General features: G+C 43.0%; 1 protein-coding gene and 1 pseudogene across 2 annotated transcripts in view; both read left to right on the top strand.

The window, feature by feature from the left end:
• TANGO6 (transport and golgi organization 6 homolog) overlaps window positions 1-21,484 on the top strand; it is a 194,521-nt gene that overhangs the window by 142,852 nt on the left and 30,185 nt on the right. For both annotated transcript variants that reach the window (XM_073880079.1, XM_025888967.2), the window contains exon 17: window positions 8,081-8,194. In XM_073880079.1, the coding sequence (XP_073736180.1) occupies window positions 8,081-8,194 (114 nt within the window). The remainder of the gene's footprint in view (window positions 1-8,080; window positions 8,195-21,484) is intronic.
• On the top strand, window positions 9,723-10,931 carry LOC112836959 (mesoderm-specific transcript homolog protein-like; annotated as a pseudogene).

The raw sequence follows: 21,484 nt of genomic DNA, 5'->3' as shown, positions 1-21,484 counted from the left end.
GACCAGCTTTCTTTTTGAGTCTTAGACTCTTCCCTTTTTCTCTCTTAAGGAAACTGTAGCTTGCTACAGCAAGCTGGTAGCATATGATTTCCTATCAGGGCATTAGAGAAATTTCTTGGTTTGATTGATTAGAAAAATTGAGCTAAAGCGAGTTTTATAACATTCAAGAAGTGTCATCTCTCTGGAGACCCACCTGACCTTTTGAAAGAGAATGCAATTTCCAAGCGCACCTGGGGATGGGAATCAGTGAGGACCTAGCTCCACCACCTACTTACCTGCATTCACTTGAGCACACAATTTATTTTTATTTTTTTTAAATGTTTCTTTTATTTTTTAATTTTTTTTAAAGATTTTATTTATTTATTTGAGAGAGAGAGAATGAGAGATAGAGAGCACGAGAGGGAAGAGGGTCAGAGGGAGAAGCAGACTCCCTGCTGAGCAGGGAGCTCGATGCAGGACTCGATCCCGGGACTCCAGGATCATGACCTGAGCCGAAGGCAGTCGCTTAACCAACTGAGCCACCCAGGTGCCCATGAGCACACAATTTAGACTCTGAACTCAGTTTCTGACTTACAAAATGGGATTAAAGGGGCGTCTGGCGGGCTCAGCAGTAGAGTGTGTGACTCTTGATCTCAGGCGTTAGTTCAAGCTAACCCTCCCCTGGGGGTGGGGAAGGTAGAGATTATTAAGTGGAAAGGGGGAGATTAAAATACCTACATTGCAGGATTGGTAACCAGGATCTAGGGATAATGTATATGTGGAAAATAAAAGGTAGAGGAGGCTAGGGTGACCAGCATTATAGTGTCAGGTGGAGGGGAGGTCGCAGTGTTAAATAGGGTATTCAAGGTCAACCTCATTTGAAAAGGTGACATTTGAGTAAAGACTTTTTTTTTTTAATTAAGATTTTTCTTTATGGAGCATTTTGGTCATTTGAAGGAGGCTGATGATGACAGTGCCAAGCATGGCAGCAAGGAAATGAGAGAAGAGGGATAACCAGCATCCTTTGCATGTTCCCAGTTGTACATTCACCCATCACCTGCAGTGTGCCAAGCCCTTTGTTAGGGGCCGAGGTTACAAAACCACCCTACGAGATACCACCTTGCCTTCTAGGCATGGGTAACCTAGTAGAAGACACAGACGTCAAGGACTACAGTTGCTATCCTTTGTGATAAGTGCCGTAGGAGCACATTTTAGGAGCCCCTCAGTCAGGTTTGAGTGTTGACGAAGATGTGCTAGAGGAAGAGACCCTTGGACCTGAATATTTAGAATAAGTAGAAATTGGGTAGCCCAAGAAGGCGTTTCTGCAGAGTGGACAGCTTGTGCAAAGGCACTGAGCTATGGGACAGCCTGGCATGTTTGAAGAACTGTTAGAAGATCCGAAAGGCTGGAGTGAAGGAGGTGGTTGGGAGGTTAAGTTGGTGGCAGAGCTGAGGCGAGAGAGGCGGGCAGGGGCTACATCATGAGGGATCTTGTTAGTTTTACAGCTTCCTGGCTCACAGCAAGAATCTGGGATTGCTTATTAAGCCTTCAGAAATGAAGTGTGAATAGGTAGTAGGCTGTTTGCTTACCATGGGTGCTAACGTAAAAAGGGAGCCCTTCCTTTTGTTTCTACCTACACATCCATGTGAGGAGCTGCTACTCTGGGGGCATCTACCTGGCCAGCCCCTTTCCCACTTCTTGAGACCTGGACTCCCTGAAACATGAATCCTAGGCGTGTTTATGATCACTAACAAACTGTGAGCCCAACGAGGGCAGGACCAGTCTTTATTTACCTATGCATACTCCCTAGCACCTATCACAGTGCTTGGCATATAGTGCGTGCTCAGTGTCTGTTGATTAATATTGAATGAAGAAGAGGGTAAGGCTTATTTGGGAAGACTGGTTCTTACATGTTTTAAAAATAGTAATAATAGCAAGCACTTAATACTTTTCTGAGTACCTTGTATATGTCAACGGATCCAGTTCTCACAAAGGAAACTGAGGCACAGAGAAATAAAATAAGTTGCCAAGGTCATACAGATAGGAAGTGGAGGGCTGAGACTTGAATGTAGGCAGGTGGTTCCAGCATCCATCCTCTTAATGATACTCTGTATTGTCTCCCAATAAATGTTTTCAATTCATTTATAAGATTGCTTTTGTGCCAAAAAAAAAAAAAAGATTGCTTTTGTGCCTTAAACAGGAACAGTATTGCCATATAAGTAAAGCTACTAACAGGAAGGGTCATGCAGCTCCTTTGCTTTTGGCAATGAAACTTCAGAAGGCAATATATTCCCTCTGATTTGAAAAACCAGGTGTTTCCATCCCACATAATTTCTGTCTCTTCTTTTTAGATGTTCCTTCTTATGTAGCATCCCACGCTTGCCATGTCATCAGTGCCAAACCAGCTGCCTTGGGTGGAGGACAAGTTTGAACATGGTTGGACACCTGACAGCCTTGGTATTTCAGCCATTGAGCCCTCCTGTAGTCAGACTGCTCTTGTCCATTCCATTGGAAAAAGTGGAATATTGGGCATGGCTCTTAAGTAGTTGTTCATTTATTTTGTTTACACATTCAACAGATATTTATTGAGCACTTACTCTGTGCCAGTTATGGGACAACAAACCCCCCCCAGATGGTGGGGATCCAGCTGTGAAAAGAACATAGTTCCTTTCCTTATGTGGCTGATGTTGGAAAGGAGAAGTGAGTAACAAACAAGCAAGGAAGTAAACAAATAGATCCTGTGTCAGATGGAGTGAGTGCTAAGGAAATAAATCTGGTAAGCGAAGCGGCACAAAGGGAGCTTGTTATGATATGTGAACTTGGATGAACAGGAAAAGCTTCACTGATGAGTGACATTTGAGATAAGACCGGAAGGAAGCAAGGGGCTGATCCAGGCAGATACCTGGGGAGAGAGCATTCTAGGTGCAGAGAGCAACAAGTACAGAAGCCCTGAGGCGGGTGCATGCTTGCCATGCTACTGAACAGCAAGGCCGGTGTGTCAGAGAGGTGGTGGCAGTCTACATGGGGCCTTGTACGGACTTTGGCTTTTATTTTGAGTGATTTGGGAAGCCAAAGCAGAAGAATGAAAGGATCTAACTTACATTTTTTTTCTTTTTGAGAGAGCTTGTGTGTGTGTGTGCGCAGCAAGGGAAGGGTCAGGGAGGGAGAGAGAGAATCCCAAGCAGACTCCCCACTGAGTTTGGAGCCCTATGCTGCACTCAGTCCCATGACCCCGAGATCATGACCCGAGCCAAAATCAAGAGTTGGATGACTTAAGCTACCCAGGTGCCCCATGTCATCCGTTCTGATATAAAATTGAACAAATTAACCACCATGGTCTCTTCTAACATGATCTGACCTGGCGGTCATAGCTATAGTTCTTGGGCCTCTAAAGAAAGCTGTCTACCTGTTGGGTGACCCACATTTGGGCAGTGTCTGTACTGTGATGGTGTTTGTGGTAGGGAAGGCATATAAAGGATAAGATCAACCCATCAGTCATTGTACTGGAAATTCAGGTTTTTCTTCCCTGTTGATGTCAAGATTTAACCTGTTTGAAGAGCATTATTATTTTCCCCTATTTCTCCTTTTTCTTGTCAAGAGCTGTGTTGCTTGAAACCAAATCCTTTTGTTTTTTTAAGATTTTATTTATTTGGGAGAGAGATCACAAGCATGGGGGAAAGGTAGAGGGAGAAGCCGACTCCCCGCTGAGCAGGGAGCCCGATGCAGAACTCGATCCCAGAACCCTGGGATCATGACCTGAGCCAAGGCAGACACTTAACCGAATGAGCCACCCAGGCGCCCCTGAAACCAAATCTTGATAAGCATTTTCATCTTTATCACTCTCTGTGGGAAGTAACTATGATTTAAAGGAGCCACAGTAAGAGGCCCATCCTCAGTACAGCAAGTAAGATGTGCGCAGGTGAGAAGTCAATGGGGCAATCCACTTGAAATGTGGTGCCCAGAATTCCATAAACCTGAGCTTTGGGGTCTGATGCAAAGCCATCACCTCTAACCCCCCTGATCCAAATTGATTCCCAGTCTTGCCATGATGGGTGCCGTTGGCTAAGTGCAGTTTGAGGATAAGTGGACCCCTGAGGTGAGGACTCCAGTGAATGTCCTGGGGAACCCGGAGGGAGCTCAGGCAGCCATCAGGGTTCTCCTTCATGGCAGCTTAAGTGAGCAAGCTGAACATGTATGAATTGGAGACTATACTGCTTTTTTTTTTTCTTTTAAAGATTTTATTCATTTGAGGGCGCCTGGGTGGCTCAGTCGTTAAGCGGCTGCCTTCGGCTCGGGTCATGATCCCGGGGTCCTGGGATCGAGCCCTGTGTCAGGCTCCCTGCTCCGCGGGAAACCCGCTTCTCCCTCTCGCACTCCCCCTGCTTGTGTTCCTGCTCTCACTGTCTCTGTCTCTGTCAAATAAATAAATAAATTCTTTAAAAAAAAGAAGATTTTATTCATTTGAGATACAGAGAGAGAGAGAACATGAGCAGGGGGAGAGGCAGAGGGAGAGGGAGAAGCAGGCTTCCCGCTGAGCAAGGGAGCCCGATGTGAGGCTCGATCCCAGGACCCCGGGATCATGACCTGAGCCGAAGGCAGATGCTTAACCATCTGAGCCACCCAGGGACCCCGAAACTATACTGCTTTTGTTCTTAAGGTTTCCTAGTTTACAAAATAGAAAGACAGATGATTTAGTTTCACATAAGTTAGCAGACCACCTGAAATTTTAATAAAGCAAGCTCAAGGAAAAGGGATAAAGATGCAGTTGGAAAATTGAAGTCATGCTTTCACGATACATACCTCAACTCTGGTACCTTCTCTCCTGGAATTTCCCAAAGTTGGTTTGTGGTAATCTTGCCATTTGAATTTTTTTTTTAAGATTTTATTTATTTATTTGACAGAGAGAGACACAGCGAGAGAGGGAACACAAGCAGGGGGAGAGGGAGAGGGAGACGCAGGCTTCCTGCAGAGCAGGGAACCTGATGTGGGGCTTGATCCCAGGACCCTGGGATCATGACCTGAGCTGAAGGCAGACACTTAACGACTGAGCCACCCAGGTGGTGCCCCTGTGTTATCTTTTTTATATAGTTCTGATTATGCTTGGCATGTGCCAACTATTTTGGGGAGTGATGTTTTCCCTTATTTCTGTTGGCTCCTATCAAGTGTTAAATTGCTTAAACTGATTTTTAGTATTTCCAGAATAATCATCATCTTCCTCTTTGTATGGCTCTCAGAAGTGGATATGAGTTAAGTGTTTTAACCAGTGAAGAGAAAACCTTCCACAGTGTGGTTTATTAGAATAGGTACACTGACCCTGAAGGCAGGCAACATGAAGATAACGTAGGATGGGTTTCGCCCTCTGGGAGGACTTAGAAACAAAATAGAAATATTAAACCAGTTCTTAATTAGTAAAGACCTTACGTCATCTTTCTGTTTGCCAAGCCTTTTAGAGGTTGAAGGCAATGTTAAGTGTGTCCTTGGGGTTGAAGGTGTGAGAGACTAACTGTGGGAGTGACTTGTTCAGAGTGGGTAGATGGAAGAGAGTGGCCATGTATCCTCCCTGCTTTGAGGCTTTGATGAGGGGTCTGCTCCAGTGGCCTGCAGGAAAGCAACATTATGAGTTGGTGATGGGAGCTTGACCTGAACAGAAGGCTGTTCTTGTCTCAAGATGATATCTGCGGGGCGCCTGGGTGGCTCAGTTGGTTAAGCGACTGCCTTCAGCTCAGGTCATGATCTCAGGATCCTGGGATCGAGCCCTGCATTGGGCTCCCTGCTCTGCAGGAAGCCTGCTTCTCCCTCTCCCACTCCCCCTGGCCTGTGTTCCCTCTCTCTGTCAAATAAATAAATAAAATCTTTAAAAAAAAAAGACGATATCTGCAAGAACATAGTAAAATTCTTATGCTTTAAAAACATTTTGCATAATTGACCATCATACATTTTATAGGATTTGGTCCTTGTGCAGGTGTTGAGGAAGGTTCGTGAATACTCTTCTGTTTACAGGCCTCTTCCTGATCATCCTGGATGGCTGATTGCAGATGGGCTGGGTCCTATCTGGTGCATAAATCACTAACAGCCTGTAGCAAGCAGGGGGCCATTCCAGCTGATCTCAGCAAGGCTTGTAATAACCAGCTCCTCTCCCAATCATACCTTCAAAGTGGCACAAGGATTCAAGCATTGGCCTTTCAGGGGAAGCCCTTTTGCAGCCAGGATTCTTCTGCCGATCCCAATTGTGGAATTAGTGCCTGACAGCCAGAGCCAGACCCACTGAGAGCTGAGGCACAAGCATAACCTGCTCAGCACAGTGTGGGACAACAGGTGGCAAAGCCGGACACCAGCAAGGTTCTAGGCCAGGAAGCCTTGATCCACCAAATGTGGAAATCTAGGCCCCAAACTAAACCCAGAGAGAGGCAGGCAAAAGGCTTGGGAGCATCTGCACAATATGTGGCCCCAGGCTGGTTTTCGTGCTTTAGTTACCAGACTGAATAAGCTAAACTTCCATGTGTCAAGAAGGACTCAGGCCTAGCTCTAACTTGTCTCTCTGATTTCAGCTCTTACCTTGTAAATACTAAGCCTGCAAGTGGAGGTAGCTATTATATTGTTACCTTTTGGAGGTTGCCCAAGGAATTCCTCCCAGAACTGAATTGCTTCTACCGTTAATGCCAGAGGCATGGAAGCCACTGACGGCCTTGGGTCAGGGTGTCCCAGGTCAAAAGCAGAAACAGCTTGCTGGATGTTATTGAAAAACAGCCCCCAACGAGTTGAGCTTTTCTGGGATTTCCCTTCACTTGCAAGATGCAAGTTTGTCTAATAGATGTACAACTTGATTACGTGCCAATACATCACAGATGCAATTATATTTAAGAACAAGCTACTTCTTCTAATCTCTCTGCCATCACTGATTAATTAGACACTTTGAACTATGCCCAACTGTTTGAAAGCTGTGAAAAATACAACCTGCATAGTTAAAATTTCTGCACAAGCCTATTTCCCCGTTTGTGCCTGTATTCTTTTTTTAAACCTTTTTAAAAACCATTCTTTAAACATAATATGTATTTATACATGTTTCCAAACACACAATCTGGCTATTTTCTTATCATGGTTAGAAATCCTTCCATGGTTGGCCGAGAAATACACTCACGCAGTAAATGAAATAAAATATAAGAGACCAGTTGAATAATACAGACTTACCTTTAGATTGTTGCTGCCATTGGCCGCACTTTGAAGACTTTCGTTTTTAATTTTTAAATCCTACATGAATGCCTCAGAACGGTTTTTTGCCGTTGTTTTTAGTGGTATCTTTTTATTGAGGTTTTAAAATATTTTTGCGTTTACCAGGAGTGGGGTGGGGGCAGGGTGATAACAGGGTATAGCAACGTTCTTATTTTATGACATATAATTATTAGCTATATATCTGGCACCATGCTGTGCTAGTAATTTCTAGTCTTTTCTGTTATAGAGCTGTCTTTTAAAGCAAATGAGCATTGAAAGACCTATTCCACACATGAAGAAGCCCAGGGAGACTCTGAAATTGGCCCAGGTGACTGACATGGTGGTGTATGCTAGATTTGCAGGACTGGGACATCTGAACATGCTGAAGAAGATCAGTTTGACTCTTTATGTATTTCTCTATCCCTGGGCTGTAACTTTCATCAGTGGTGCATTCATATTCATGCAGGGCCTTGAACTCTGAAGCCTGCTCAGCTAAATCTTCATGGTCCTCACTCCCTAAAAGTCACTTGTGTTTTGGGCCATCTTTCCCTTCTTTGATTTAGTCTCCCCAAAGGGGGACAAGTAACATTTCTTCCCATTTTTGAGGAAATATTTTAATTTGACCATACCTTTATTATATACGCATATCCTTTCTGACTCCCTAATCTTCCTCCTAAATTCCAAACCAGATTTTGCCCTTTTCCAGAAAAGCCAAACTAAATCAAGATCTCCACCACTAGATTGCTCCATCTTTATTGAGAACGAGGAAACTATCCACCCCTCTCTAAGCCAGATTTTTCATGATGAACGTGTAGAAAGTGGAACGCAGTTGACAAGCTTTGGGTAATTGTGCAATCCTGATTTTTATTGACTTTTTCTGTCATCCTCCTAGGTAACAGCTTGCCTGATTGCTGTGGCTAAAACAGACCGTGAAGTTCAAGTGCGCAGAGCTGCCATTCACGTGATTGTACTGCTGCTTCGGGGCCTCAGCCAGAAAGCTACTGAGGTAAGTAGTTCCTTGCCATTTGCAGCTTCCCTACCTTTTTGGTGTTTATCTGTTTATTAGTCTTCCTTTCACCAAGGCAGCCTCAGATCTTTTCCCTGGGTGGATGCATGCAGATGAATCCATCAGCAGATATTTTATTTTGTAGCAGCAATACTGTTTGCATCTTTAGTAAGAGTCCCTATTTCCTCTGTAGCAGAAGGCAGACTGCACATTAACTACTGCAGGAAAGCCAGAGCACAGGTTTATGGGTTGTGACTCTGAGTTCTGGCATTCTTCTCAGAGGGGCAGGTTCCAGGTGAGCTAACTGGACCACACTGAGCCTGCGTCTGTGGCCTGAACTCTAGTGACTTGTCTTCCTGACTCATTTCATTGTTCAAACCGAATTCCTGAAGGACCTCATTTAAAATGTTTCCTTTCTAGCTGTGAATTCAATCCAGGAGATTTTAGTTGCTGCATAAATTGAACTTTTTTCCTCCTCCAAGTGGGTCTGGCTGGATTTCTCCCCAGTGTATGGCCCATATGGGAAGAAAAAATATATATCCATATGTGTGCTAAGAATGAGTGACCTCGAAATTAATTTTCCTCTTGATTTTAATGGAAACTCATTCCCAGCTGAGTTTATAGAGAGAGTTTATATTAATAATTTACTTCCTGATATCCACAAGGCTCATCTACGGCTGGCACATCAGTATTTAACTGTCAGTGAAGCCATTAGAAGAATGTTTGTTTTGTCAGACCTACAGGCTTTACTCATGATAGAATTTTGCCATATCAAGTGCCTGACACCATTTTTGTACAAGCATGGACTCATTAGTTATCCGCTAGTTATTATCTAGGACCTTGATGGTGGTGAGGACACACAAATCACAACTCAGTAATGCAGATTAATTAAATAAATTGCTGTCGGGTACACACTGCCCTTGATGAGAATCTGTTCTACAAGAGGGAATTAAGAAAGTGTTTTTCATCCATCCTCAAGATCTACAAAACTCTTGGGGCACCTGGGTGGCTCCGTCAGTTAAGCCTCCGACTCTTGATCTCAGCTCAGGTCTTGATCTCAGGGTCTGGATCTCAGGGTCATGAGTTAGGCCCCGCGTTGGGCTCCACACTGGGCGTGGAGCCTACTTTTAAAAAAGAAAAGATCTACAAAACTCTTTCCAAATATACCATGGTTATGTAAGTTGTTAACAATAGGGGAAACTGGGTGAGGGGTATACAGGAATTCTCTGTGCCGTCTTTGCAACTTGTCTGTAAATCTAAAATTATTTCGAAATAAAATTTTAGTTAAAACTATGAGTTCTAACACCATTAAAATAAATCTGTAAAGCTCTATGAGTGGGCTGCGGCCACCAGCATATCCTGGTGCTTCTCGCTACTCCTGTGGCCGGCACTGCCCTCGCAGGCATGCGTGGGCTGCTCCCAGCTGACGGCTGGCCCTGCGCTGCTGTGGGCGCCATGGCACCGGGGGCTCCACACTGCTCTACCAGGATAAAACGCAGCTGTGGTGCACCACGATCTCCTCCACAGGATGAGGGAGTAGTGGGTTCCAGTGGGGCTACTTGCTGTGCCCCTGCTTGCAGCCTATCTGCATATTCCACACCCGCCCCCCTCTCCCATCTCTCTCCTGCTCCTCACTCATGCATGTCGTCAGGCAAATTTCTCACCTACAAGGGACTGCACATCTACCAAGACTCTGTGGCTATGGTTGGAAGTCCTGAGATGTGCTCTTACGTGGGTTTCCAACTTCCAGCTATGACTGGTACAAGATTTGGGAAGGTCTGACCCTGAGGTTTTATTGAGTGATTACCCTTGATTTCATGGGCTTTGGCTTCACTGACAAACCAAGACCACGTCACTTTTCCACATTTGAGCAGGCCAGCACTGTGGAGGCACTTTTGCAGCATCTGGGGCTCCAGAACCACAGGATCAAAACTTTTGTCTCATGATTACAGAGATATCATTGCTCAGGAGGTGCTCTGTAGGTTCAAGCAGAACCAATCTGGTCAGCTTACCATGAACAGTCTCTGGCTGTCAAATGGAGATATATTTCCTGAGACTCACTGTCCTCTCCTCCAAAAGCTTCTCAAAAATGGAGGCATACTCTTATCCATCCTTACATGATTGATGAACTTCTTTGAATTCTCCCGAGGTCTCACCCCAGTCTTTGGGCCATACACCCAATACTCTGAGAGTAAGTTGTGAGACATGTGGGCAGGGATCTGAACAATGACAGAACTCAGTTACCATCAGTCTCTTACACTATATCAACCGGACAAAGAAGGTTAGAAGATGCTGGGTGGGAGCTCTTGCTTCTGTAACTGTTCCCATTCATTTTATCTATGGGCCATTGGATCCCATGAATCTCAATCCAGAGTTTTTGGAGCTGTATAGGAAAACAGTCCGATTCCGGATGGCCACATTAGCCACTCTCCACTGCTAGAGGATCCCATGGGCTTCCTGAATACATATATGGGCTTCATCAACTCCTTCTGAGCTGGAAAGAGTAACTTCCCTCTATTACCTCCCCTACTCCCTTATGTTGTGTATTCCACTTAGGAAGAAATGCCCCAAAGAGGTCCTGTCCACCAAACATTATTCTCTCACCAAAGTCCACCTGACTCACATGGGTAGTCAGCATGTAGTTAAAAGCCCGCAGAAACTCTAGCTGAGGATGACCTAACAGTCCACCTCCCATTCTTCTCACATCTGAGTGAGTGTATTAACTTGCCTCTGTCTTTGTGCCTCTGATGTGCACTACTTCTCACAGATACAGACAGAGAGACATTCTTAAAAGTCTTTTTAATACTTCTATGGACTCTGCTGAAATATTTAGAAGTACTAATTTCTGTCCCATCCTTGGCTGGAATCCTATGGTAAAGACTGAGGAGAGGCTGTCTCCTGACCCGTCCTTGAATGGCTTTAAGGGCATGTGCTGTTTAAAGTTCTCTAAGCAACACAGCTTCAAGTGCCAGTGAGTCTCCCTTGTCATAACTGGATTTCATTTTATCAGCTGCTTTTAATTATGGACATTTTGTTAAAATAGGTTTTGGGTTGAATAATGCAGTATTTTAAGTATACTTTAAGACTATGATTTATCTACACGTATTATATATTTTCTAAGGATACTAAACCAGCACATACTCTGGCAGAGTAGTGAACCTTTTAAACATGTTTAATTTCTGAATAAATTGGATTAAATCCAAACTATTTACAGAATTTGCTAAAATCACAGGATATTAAGGACCAGTAGCATCTGTGCCAGAGATGAACTCTTATTAGCTAATTCTAACAACAAATAACAGTCTGACTTTTCACACCTCAGTGCTTAGAAGCATGTCCCTCCTGAGCTGGAGGGGAGGGGATCGTTGTATAGTCCAAATTACCATGCTAAATATACATTGATTCCTTTTATGACAATTGCTTAACTTCTCATTGGTTGTCCCAGAGAGGCTTCCTCATATAGTTCAGTAATCCCTGTACTTTACAGTTAGGAAAGTTCCAGAAACTTTAAGAACAAATACCAAAAGACCTATGAGCAAATGATGCTGAATATTTCTTTTTCTTGCTTTTTTTTTTTTTTTTAAGTAGGCTCCATGCCCAATGTGGTGCCCAGTGCAGGGTTTGAACTCATGATGCTGATATCAAGACCTGAGCTGAGATCAAGAGTTGGACGCTTAACTAACTGGGCTACACAGGTGCCCTGCTGAATTTTTTTTTTTTAAGCCACAGTTTCAATTGTCTTAAAAAAGGATGATTAAGTGATTTTTTAAAAAAGACTTTATTTATTTGACAGAGCACGCGAGTGCGTGCATAAGCAGGGGGAGTCGCAGGCAGAGGGAAAGGGAGAAGCAGGCTTCCCGATAAGCAGGGAGCCCAACAACGTAGGGTTCAGTCCCAGACCCTGAGATCATGACCTGAGCCAAAGGCAGACCCTTAACCAACTGAGCCACCCAGGTGCCCCAATTAAGTGATTATTTTAAATTCATTTTTTTATTAGCAACTTAAGGTATAACAACTGAAACTGGAATAAATGTTTATTTTCTATTAAAAATGAATTTTGACAAAAGTGGCAAAAAAAACCCTCTATAAGTGCACACACCCTTACTGAATGAGTGAGAGAGTAAGTGTGTGTGTGTTTGTGTGCGCGCGCACACAGCAAAATATCTGGTTAGTAAAGTGAGAGAAGAAATAGAAACTCTATCCAGATTTCTCACATCTGTGTGTAGCCAATGAAAGCAACACTCGTGGTCTTACCAGTATTAAAATAATTTGTGGCCATGGAAGATTATTGTCACTTTCATAAAACCATGTGAATGGAAAATCTCTCTCCTGTTCTCCAAAGCAGCTCTATCTTGCACTCACTGAAATTTATAAATTATGCTTACTCAGTGAATAAAGAAAAGGAAATGGGATGGGATGAATGTATGATTCCTCTTCCTGGTGCATCCTTAAGGCCAGGTGTGTTAAATCTTGTAATCGTAGGTGTGATTATAATCAGCGGCACTTTAATGAGAAACAGAGATCACCACAAAGCTTTCAATCTAGGATTTATCTTTTCTGCTTTTTTGCCCCCAGGAACAGCTGAAATGAAAATGCCACTTTGTTGATGAAATGGTGTGTGTGTATGTGTGTGTGTGTTTCCCTTCTAATCACTATTTCTGAAGTTATAGAGTGCCAAAAGATAATGCCAGGTTTCAGTGAATTTTCTCTTGCTGGTAGATGTGCCCGCCAAGGACCTCTGTGGTTCCGGCAGCTTGGAAAGGAGGCAGAAAGTCCAGTAAGAGGTGGGGGTTCAGAAGATCAGGAGATAGATTAGGATCAAAAAGGGAAGACATCACAACCCCCACTCATTTGAAAGTAGCCAGAATCGTGTGCAATCAGCACAGTATCCACACTGGAGGGAGATACTGCATTCACTTTCTTAATGAAAAACTTATTTTCTCTGCTTAGCCTTCTTTTGGCCTTATAACCATATCTGTTAACTGTTAATTTATTCCTATTATAGCCTGAATCCCAGGAGAAGCCAGAAGGAACTCCCTTTTAACGCATTCTACCTTACCCTTATTGAAAATTAAATTTACTAGGAGTACCCAGGGGAGGAGGTATGTTTAGACCTGTGCCTTCTGTTGGCCTCAGACTTAAGAACAGCCCTCCTCAACATGGAGAGGGTAAGCTGAGCAACAGAATGAAAAAAATTGTGCTAACTCTTCAGGTCTTTGCAACTAACTTCCCAGGTCTTTGCAAAGTGACTTAAGCATTTTAGATGTTTAGAACATCCATTTTCAGAAATTCATTCCAAAGACAATAATGAATAATTGGGGCAGTCATGGCTGAGTAATAGCCTACCAGCCAGGCCCTCCTTCAGATAATAACTATAAATTCTGGACGTAATACAGTAAGCAACTACCTTGAGACCCTGGAGAGTGCTCAGCTGCAGGCAGATTCTCATGGGGAGTCTGTGCTCAGAGGAGAGGCATTGGACAGAGTCAGTTTCCATTTTCTTGGCTTTTAACTTAGGGACAAGTCTATTTGGGAGCGAATGCAATGCAGGAGGGCCAATGGTAGAGATATCACAGTCTTTCTAGGGGAACCAGAACACTGAATCTGGGGAATACCACAGCTCCAGGACAGAGAAGGGAAATCCTGGAATGGGTAGATTCAGAGAAAGGCATCCCAAATTCTGTCTGCCTACATATAGAACTCACCCCTGAACCAAGCAAGATAAGTGCCCACTTTAAAAAAAAGAAGCAGCAGAAACCACTAATTGGAGAAGAACAAAATCTAGGGTCTTCTTAATTTAACATTCATAATGTCCAGGATATAGTCCAAAATAACTCAATATATGAACACCAGGAAAATGGAAATATTCTCAATAGAAAAGAAAATCAACTGAGACCAACCCTAAGATAATCCTGATGTTGGGATTTCAAAGCAGCTATTATAATTATCCTTAATGAAGTAGAGGAGAAAAATGCCTACAATTAATAAAAAGATAGAAATCTCAACAAATATTATGTAAGACTGATGAATCACTGGACTCTACCTTTGAAACTAATAATACACTATATGTTAACTAATTGAATTTAAATAAAATAATACTAAAAATTAAAAAAAGAAATCTCAGCAAAGAAATAGAAATAATTTAAAAAAGAGAGCCAAATGGAAGTTCTAGAACTGAAAACTACAATACCTGAGATTTTCTTCTTATTTATTTTTAAAAATTTTTTTTTAGATTTTTTTTTAAGATTTTTTTATTTATTCATTTGAGACAGAGAGATACAGAGAGAGAGGGAGCATGAGCAGGGGGAGGTGCAGAGGGAGAGGGAGAAGCAGGCTCTCCGCTGAGCAGGGAAGCTGGACACGGGACTCACGACCCTAGCCAAAGGCAGAGGCTTAACCATCTGAGCCACCAGGTGCCCCTGAGATTTTCTTTTTAATTTTATTTTATTATGTTATGTTAATCATACGTTACATCATTAGTTTTTGATGTAGTGTTCCATGAGATTTTTTTTTAATCACTGAATGGAATTAAAAACAGGTAGAGCAATAGAGATGATCGAATGTGAAGAAGAGAGAGAGAAAAAAAGATTTAAAAAAGTAAGTGATCTGGAGGCTCTCTGAGACCTAAACCTATATTTCCCCTGGGAGCCATGGTTCAGTATCCAACTAATTCAGTATTGATGGCAACTTTATAGAACATAACCACCGTGAATAATGAGAATTGGCTGTAGAAAAAAGTTGATGATCTTAAAAAAAGGATGAGTGATTTGGGACTGACCATAGTTCTAGATTTATTTAGATAACTACTGCTACAGTCCTCTATATTGTTTACAGAAAGCTGACTTCTTAGAAGAACTGTGAAGTACTTGAGAACTTTGCACATGGGTTTACAGTGACTAAATGTGACAGCAATTTATGCTACTCTTGATCTTGGGGTTGTGAGTTCAAGCCCCACAACGGGTATAGAGATTACTGAAAAATAAAATCATTCATTCATTCATTCATTTATATATGAATGAGACACTGCCCTTGACAGAGCAGGGGAGGGGCAGAGGGAGAGGAATAGACTCTCAAGCAGACTCCCCGCTGAGTGCGGAGCCTGACACAGGGCTCTATCCCACAACCCTGAGATCATGACCTGAGCGGAAACCAAGAGTTGGAGGCTTCACCGAAGGAGCCAGCCAGGCATCCCCTGAAGATTTTATTTTTAAGGGACACCTGGGTGGCTCCATCAGTTAAACCTCCGACTCCTGATCTCAGCTCAGGTGTTGATCTAAGGGTCATGAGTTTAAGTCCCACACTGGGCTCTGCACTGGGCATGGAACCTACTTAAAATAAAATAAATGTGCCAGCAATTTTATATTGAAACTTTCTCCCTTGCTTTTTAATATTAAAAGGTATTTCCTAGAGCATAGCTTTTCTTCCTTCTAATCACTCATTTTAGGTGAAAAAAAACCAATCTAGGGGCGCCTGGGTGGTTCAGTCATTAAGTGTCTGCCTTCGGCTTGGGTCCTGATCCCAGGGTCCTGGGACCAAGCCTCATATCAGGCTTCCTGCTCTGTGGGAGGCCTGCTTCTCCATCTTCCACTCCCCTTGCTTGTGCTCTCTCTCTTACTGTGTCTCTCTGTCAAATAAATAAATAAAATCTTAAAAAAAAAATCTATACTCTGTCTAGTAGGAGATAAGTAGTAGGCTTTAGAATTCATTCTTTCAAGATGATAAACAAGTCTTAACACCAGGTCCTGTCTTCAAAAATAAGCAAACCCTGGAAATATCTTTAGGGGGAAGAGTTTGGGATTAATTATTAAATGATGGTTGAGTCAGGCTCTGAGCTAAACCCAGGCCCCTTCCCCAGGAATGATTTTGAATTCCTTCTTTGAGTCCAGTGATGGACTCTGATGACAGAAGGCTCTTCCTGATAACATGATGAATAGTGGTTTCACTAACATTTGTGTATTCAGAGGTTACTCTCCTAGTTCTTTGTCAGAGAGAAGGCAAACCCTGGCTTAAAAAAGAAAAAAGAAAGAAAGAAAGGAGAGAGAGAGAGAGAAAGAGAGAAAGAGAAAGAGAGAAAGAAGAAAGAAAGAAGGAAAGAAGGAAGGAAGGGAGGAAGGAAGAAAGAAAGAAAGAAAAATGGCTCGAATGTGATGTTAGGCATTTTTGGTTACAGCAGTTACTTGGGGTCCATCCAAAAGATTGGGTGTGTGAGTCCTGGGTTCACCTTGCTTCCTGTCTGTCCAGACCGAGAACTGGGACTCGAAGAGGACATGACACTTAATCTCTGACACGGCACAAATGGCAAGTTATAAGTAAATGGATACACGGAATGGAAACTTTTCCTTCCTTTTCTTGGTTTTGTTCTATCCCGAAGGTTATTTTGACATTTGGTGTGGTTTTTGTGCTGTGAGTACAGTAAATGGGCCCAGTTTCCTTCCCAGAGCCAGTTTCACACATTGCTCTTTTTAACAGCTCGAAGGCCCTGTGTGAGGAGTAAATGAAAAGAACATTTATATAAACATGACTGGGATCCAGGTAATAATTATTCCCCTATAAACTTTGAAAAAGTGCTTGGAAGAGAGAGAGAGAGCCCTTCTAGGACTGAAATTAAAGAGCCTCTTCTCTTCCTGGGAGTGTAAAGGTTCAGCCGGTGGACCAAGCCAGCAGTTCTGTTGATCATCTGCTCCTGGCCGGGGCCTGGCTGTTTACAGTGTTGGTATTATTCATAAAAGACATTTAATAAGAATTCAGCATTCGTTGGACACTGTTCACAGTGTCAAGAGAGACAGAGGCTTAGAGGGACTTTCAAATAAGTCCTAGGTTTATAAATGGTCTCTTCCCCCCAAACTCTTCCTTCTCTTCTCTCAGACGATAGAGATGCTGCCACTCCCTTTCAGTCTTAGAAGAAAGGATCCACTCGGGCTCTGTAGTCGTTTCCTGGGGCTGCCTAACCAAGTACCACTGACCGTAGAACTTGACTGTCTCCTAGTTCTGGAGGCTAGAAGGCCAAACTCAAAGTGTCAACAGGGCCGTGTGCCCTCTGAAACCTGTAGGGAAGTTCCTCCTTGCCTCTCACCGGCTTCCAGTGCTCGGCTCGCAGTCTTGGGCATTTATTGGCTTGGAGCCACATAGCTCCAGTCTCTGCCTTTGTCATCACATGCATTCTCCCTGTGTGTCTCTGTCTTCACCTGGCTTCCTTCTTCCTTTCTGGAATAGGGCCCCCCTCCTCCAGTATGACCTTAAGTCGTCACATCACAACGACTGTTTCCAAATAAGGTCACATTCTGAGGTACTGGGGGTTAGGACCTCACTGTATCTTTCAGGAGCAGGGACACACAATTCAACCCGTACTGGGCCCCTAGGATTCCATAGTCCTTTCTCTTTTGTGTTTATGCTTCTCCACCTGTTCATTATTGCTGCATCTCGAGAAGCCTGTTCTGCATGGGGTGTCTCTTCTCTGTCACACTCTTCCTTTTTTTCCTCTCTCCTTTAAGTGTCTGTACCACATAGTCTAGGAAGACAAGAGAAGCACTGTTTCTGACATGCTTACCTGGAAAGAACGTAATTCTGACACTTGAGTAGACAGAATAAGGAGGCGCATGGAGTAATTTTTTGGACGCTTGGACTTGGTGCAAGTTCTGGTCTTGGTGCAAATCTCTTAACCTCTCTGAACCTCATTTGCACATCAGTCCTATCCCCCTGACACGGATGTGGCAAGAATTAGATGGGATGACATGTGAAACTCTGCGAACTGTAAGGGGTTGTAAATATAGAAGATGACAGTGATGATGGTTAGTCGCTGCTGCTGGTGCGGCTGTTAAGACTACTACCATCACCACCACTGCTACTATCATATCTTAGGTTTGCCGGAGTTTGGAATGATTTTTTTAAACCCACCAAAGATAATTTTATATTCAGTCTGAATAAATAGGCAGTTTATTTCATGGTTGGAACTTTTAGAACCTTTTTATCATGCCAGGCTCACACTATCAGGCATCTCAGGTTTTAGAAGACAGGCTTTATTACATGAAATCCAGCCTTCTGACTCTGTGCAAGGATCTTATGATTGCATATGCCACCTTCTTCTTCCTCACGGATACCAATTGGACTGGAAAACATAGAAGAATCTAGACGCTTTGTAGTTATTGAACCAGAGGACTCAATCTCTGTTTGGACATGATTTGACCTCCAACAGTATTGTTTTCTCCCTTTCTCCCCTATCACTGTGAAGCAGTGGTTATAGTACCACAAATAATAATACCACTTATTTTTAAAAATTTTTTAAAAATTTCTTCATTTATTTGAGAGAGAGAGCACAAGCAGGGGGCAGTGGCAGAGGGAGAGGGAGAAGCAGACTCCCCACTGAGCAGGGAGCCCGATGCAGGGCTCGATCCCAGGACGCTGGGATCATGACCTGAGCCGAAGGCAGGTGCCCAACCGACTGAGCCACCCAGGCACCCCCGAACCTCTTATTTTTTAAAGAAAGAGCAAATAGGGGAACATGGCTGGCTCAGTTGGTAGAGCATGCGACTCTTGATCTCAGGAAGGGGAATTCGAACCCTACGTTAGATGCAGAGTTGACTTAAAAAAGGTATGCCTGGGTAGCTCAGTCGTTTGAGCATCCAACTCTTGATTTCAGCTCAGGTCATGATCTCAGGGTCATGAGGTCAAGCCCCATGTCAGGGTCCACACTCAGTGGGTAGTCTGCTTGAGATTCTCTCTCTCCCTCTCCCTCTGGCCCTCCTCCCTTTCTCTCTGTCTCATGGGCACCTGTTCGCACGCTCTCTCTCTCCAATAAACAGATAAACCTTTTTTTTTTTTAAAAGATTTTATTTATTTATTTGACAGAGAGACAGTGAGAGAGGGAACACAAGCAGGGGGAGTGGGAGAGGGAGAAGCAGGCTTCCCGCCGAGCAGGGAGCCCGATGCAGGGCTCGATCCCAGGACCCTGGGATCATGACCTGAGCTGAAGGCAGATGCTTAACGACTGAGCCACCCAGCACCCCTAAATAAATCTTTAAAAAAAAAAAAAGAAAGAGCAAATAAAGATTATTTTAAAGCAAATAATTATGGCAGTAGTGGATGAAAATATCCATTAAGCAGTCACCTGTTTCTTTCCCATGCTGAGAATATTTAAAGTAACGTTTTAGTTAATCAAGTGGAGACTTGTACCAAGTTCCAGTTCCCATTCAGCCATCTACTTTTTCTGTAAATAGCAAAGTTCTCATCACTTCTCTGTGGCGAGGGGTTGCCAAAAAAACTGTGATAATTTTTTTACACCTGTTATATATATTTAGAAGCTTGTCTTATTCTGTTAAAGCCCAATATAATTTGCTGTCTTTTCCTTCCTAAGACCCAGTCAAACCAGAAGCACAACTTCTCACATGTTCATTCCCACACATTAACAACCAAATGTTTAGTCATTAATGAATGCCTGTTTTTCCAAGGATCTCTACTGTCTGTCAAATACAAGATTTGTATATGGGATAGCAACTTAGAAGTCATACCCTTAAACGGCTGAGTTAAAGAGGGTTTAGAGCTAAGTAACCCTGGATAGTATCCGGGGCATTTTTCAGGGGCGTATTTGTCCCAGGATCTGAGTGCTGAGAGAATAGGGCTAGAAGGTGTCAGGAGAAGACTGGTGCCAGGCTGGAGTCAGAGCCAACCTAAGGGAAGTTACATGGGAGAAAGGCAAGGCCGGGTTCAGGCAGATGAAGACACTTCTGCCAGGCCGCTGCTGCTGACCTAAACGGAGGTAAATGAGTGTGCTGTGTTCATCGATAGCACGGTAGCCCCATCCCCCCTCATCTTGTATTTTTTTCCTCACGCAATTTCCTAAATTGAGGTATAACTCATATCTATAAAATTCACCTTCTAAAGTATGTGATTCAGGGGTGCCTGGCTGGCTCAGTCAGAAGAGCAATTCTTAATCTCAGAGTCGTGAGTTTAAGCCCCACACTGGGTGTAGAGATACTTAAAAATAAGTAAGGGGTGCCTGGGCGGCTCAGTTGGTTAAGTGTCTGACTTCAGTTCAGGTCACGATCTCAAGGTCCTGGGACTGAGCACCACATCAGGCTCCGCACTCAGGAAGTCTGCTTGTCCCTCTGCCCCTCCCCTTGCTTGTGCATGTGTGTGCTCTCTCTCTCTGTTTCTCTTTCAAATAAATAAAATCTTTAAAAATAAATAAATGCATTTTAGAAGTTTGAAATGTGCAATTCAGAGTTTTTAATATGTTCATAAAATTGCTCAAATACCACCACCATCTAATTCCAGGGCATTTTCATTACCCCCCAAAAGAAGCCCTGTAGTCATGAGCAGTCACTCTTCCCCATCCCCCTTCCCCAACTCTTGCCACCATAAATCTACTTTCTGTCTATGGATTTGCCTTTTCTAGACATTTCACGTAAAAGAAATCGCATACTATGTGACATTTTGCGTCTGGCTCCTTTCACTTAGCATGATGTAATCAAGGTTCATCCGTATTATAGCCCTGTATCGGGATTGCGTAACTTTTTATGTATGAATAATATTCCATTGTGTGAGTATACCATATTTGTTTATCCATTCATCAGTTGTTGGACATTTGGGTCATTTCCACTGTTTGACTCTTTTCAGTAATGTTGCTGTGAATATTTGTGTACACGTTTTTGTGCAAACATGTTTTCATTCTCATGGGTATATGTCTAGGAGTGGAATTCCTGGGTCATATGGTGACTCTACATTTAACTTTTTGAGGAACTGCCAGACTGTTTTCCAGCTGTGTCATTTCTCATTCTCACCAGCAATGTATGAGGGTTCCAAATGCCCCACATTCTCGTTAATACTTATTATTGTCTATCATTTACTAGGATTATCGCCATCATAGTGGGTGTGAAGTGGTGTAGTTTAAATTTGCATTTCCCTGATGGCTCAAGATGTTGAGCATTGTTTCATGAGCTTATTAGCCATTTGTAGATCTTCTTTGGAGAAATGTCTATTCACAGTCTTTGCCCATTTTTTTAATTGGGTTACTCGTCTTTTTATCATTAACATTTGTTTTTTAATTTTGATTTTTATATCCAAAAATGTTATTCACAGTTTTACAAAACTTAATTCAAAGATCCATAGCCCATCCTCCTTTCTTACTCTCCATTCTCATTTCCCATCAGCAACTATTTTCAACTTGATTATTTGTTTCTTTAAATGTTTACTTCCATATTTCTACATAGCATGCTTACACTGCTATTTCTTGATTTTTCACCCCACTTATTGACTTCCTGCTAGATCTAATACGTGAAAGTAGGACTCACTCAG

This window comes from Callorhinus ursinus, unplaced genomic scaffold (assembly GCF_003265705.2).
Source record: "Callorhinus ursinus isolate GAN/ISIS: 27379988/994484 unplaced genomic scaffold, GSC_fseal_2.0 scaffold37, whole genome shotgun sequence".
In the NCBI taxonomy this organism is placed as follows: domain Eukaryota; kingdom Metazoa; phylum Chordata; class Mammalia; order Carnivora; family Otariidae; genus Callorhinus; species Callorhinus ursinus.
The sequence above is the reverse complement of the archived record's forward strand: the minus strand, read 5'-3'. Positions and strand labels throughout refer to the sequence as shown.